At 40.2% G+C, this 2,500-nt stretch overlaps 1 protein-coding gene across 2 annotated transcripts in view; it reads right to left on the bottom strand.

The window, feature by feature from the left end:
- The window catches only part of LOC132862169 (protein SOGA3-like), a 7,412-nt gene extending 6,952 nt beyond the window's left edge, over positions 1 to 460 (bottom strand). For both annotated transcript variants that reach the window (XM_060894059.1, XM_060894058.1), the window contains exon 1: positions 322 to 460. In XM_060894059.1, the coding sequence (XP_060750042.1) occupies positions 322 to 402 (81 nt within the window). In that variant the 5' untranslated portion in view covers positions 403 to 460. The remainder of the gene's footprint in view (positions 1 to 321) is intronic.
- Between the last annotated feature and the right edge of the window lie 2,040 nt (positions 461 to 2,500).

The raw sequence follows: 2,500 nt of genomic DNA on the forward strand, positions 1-2,500 counted from the left end.
TCACACAGTATTCATTCGATTCTAATTAAAATATTCAGGGTGAACAAAAAGTCAGGAAGTGATGAACGAACCAAGAAACACTTCAACTCTTAACTTTCATCCAATGTTCAAAAAAAATAAATAGAAGAAATTGTAAATGTAATAAAGTGTTAGAACAGAAATAATTCACACAAATTCACTTAACTCTCGTTTCATTCCAAATGATTCCTGACATTCAGGCCACTGCCACCAACTCCACCACTGATGTATACATAAAATGTGTGTGTGTGTGTGTGTGTGTGTGTGTGTGTGTGTGTGTGTGTGAGGAAAACGGAAACCTACTCTAAGAGCTTCATTCTCATCCTGTAACCTCCGGAGCTCTTCATCTCGGCGCGGTTCCGGTTCCGTCGGTTCGCTTTGCATGTTGCTGCTGTTTGAGTGTTTGGGTCGCTCAAGCCGGTGTGTGTGTGTGTGTGTGTATGTGACCGGACCGCCACATAAACCGGAAGCGCTACCGGAAGGTTGCCAGATTACCCTTGCTTCGTTAGTTAATCTTAAACGAGGAAGTGGATGTTAAATAAAACACAAGTGTGTCTAATATACTGTACTACATCTAATATAATATACTGTACTACATCTAATATAATATACTGTACTACATCTAATATAATATACTGTACTACATCTAATATAATATACTGTACTGTATCTAATATAATATACTGTACTACATCTAATATAATATACTGTACTACATCTAATATAATAAACTGCTCATTAAACATTCATTCATTCACTCATTCATCTTCTACCGCTTATCCGAACTACCTCGGGTCACGGGGAGCCTGTGCCTATCTCAGGCGTCATCGGGCATCAAGGCAGGATACACCCTGGACGGAGTGCCAACCCATCACAGGGCACACACACACACACACACACACACACACACGCACACACACGCACAATCACACACTAGGGACAATTTTCCAGAGATGCCAATCAACCTACCATGCATGTCTTTGGACCGGGGAAGGAAACCGGAGTACCCGGAGGAAACCCCCGAGGCACGGGGAGAACATGCAAACTCCACACACACAAGGTGGAGGCGGGAATCAAACCCCGACCCTGGAGGTGTGAGGGGAACGTGATAACCACTAAGCCACCGTGACCCCGCTCATTAAACAATTAACACAAATTAACAATCACTCTTCACTGACTTGTTCCTGTTTATCAGTGGATGTAGGTTTAGTAACTTTTACCTTTATGTTCTACATATTAGCGTCTTTTCATAAATTTTCTCGAAAGTCATTTGTTATCTGTCAAAAAATAAACATAAATAACAGTCTAATAAGAAAACCGATTGAAAAGTCACAATCTGGCAACAACATCTACTGTTTCAGCACTATCATGGCCGGACAGCAACTTCACAACCGGAGTTGCCAGATCCACAGAGTTCACGTGATTAGTGTTCAGTGCAGTGTACAGTTAGATTTTAGGCTACATCATCATAGCCTGTCAATATTAAACCATAACATTGTTTAAACGATTAAAAAACGGTTACGTGGGTTGGATAGTTATTTAGTCAGGATTGTTGTTGTTTATAGGATTTCACACACAGACTTGGCAACACTGCTCCTAACCGGAAGTCAAAACTGTGACGAATTATTCAAACAACTTGCGTGTAAATTATATTAATGTAGACCATTTAACAAATATTAATGAAATATAATTCACCATTTAAAGAAATTTTACCGAGTCCTAGAATTTATGAATGAATCACTTCCGGTTTGCGGTTTGGACCACTAGAGGGAGCTGTGGATTTAAACATAGGACATTGAGGCATCTCCTTACTTCATCTTTCTTTTTCCTGAATACATTTAAAACCAAGATGTTTTGGATATGAAACTAAAATCATGTCAGTTGTCTTTCTCACCACTGGCTTTATTTCTGATGAATTACAGAGTTTCATTTGATTGTTTTATCTTTACTATTTTCACACATACACACATTCACACATACACACAGATGTTTGGACCAGTTATGTGTCTTCAGTTATGATCCAGAGAGGTCCAAAGAGTCTGCAGTCTTTTATCTCAGCCACATTGGAGGCATCAAGAAGAACTGATAGAAAATGTGGAATCAGTGGATTGGATGAAATGAAAGCCTGCAGCCAGACTGGGCCATTCTGGATATTGATTGAAATGCTGGTTTGGACTGGAGAAGGGTTGAAGTCCTGTTGAAGACATACAGCAAGACAGAAGTGAATTAGTGAGTCCAGGTGAAATAAATCTGTTTGTCATTGGTGAACAGCTAAACAGGTTTAACACTGAGGTGAGTGTGCATTAAGGTAAAACTGGACAATCCCCAATCCTCTTACTGTACAGTCCCTGATCTGTGTGTGTGTGTGTGTGTGTGTGTGTGTGAGAGAGAGAGAGAGAGAGAGAGAGAGAGAGAGAGAGAGAGAGAGAGACTTTGACCCACTTAATCAACAGATCCATTGGCTTTGCTGTCGTAATGAGAG

The sequence above is a fragment of the Tachysurus vachellii genome, chromosome 19, assembly GCF_030014155.1.
Source record: "Tachysurus vachellii isolate PV-2020 chromosome 19, HZAU_Pvac_v1, whole genome shotgun sequence".
NCBI lineage: Eukaryota > Metazoa > Chordata > Actinopteri > Siluriformes > Bagridae > Tachysurus > Tachysurus vachellii.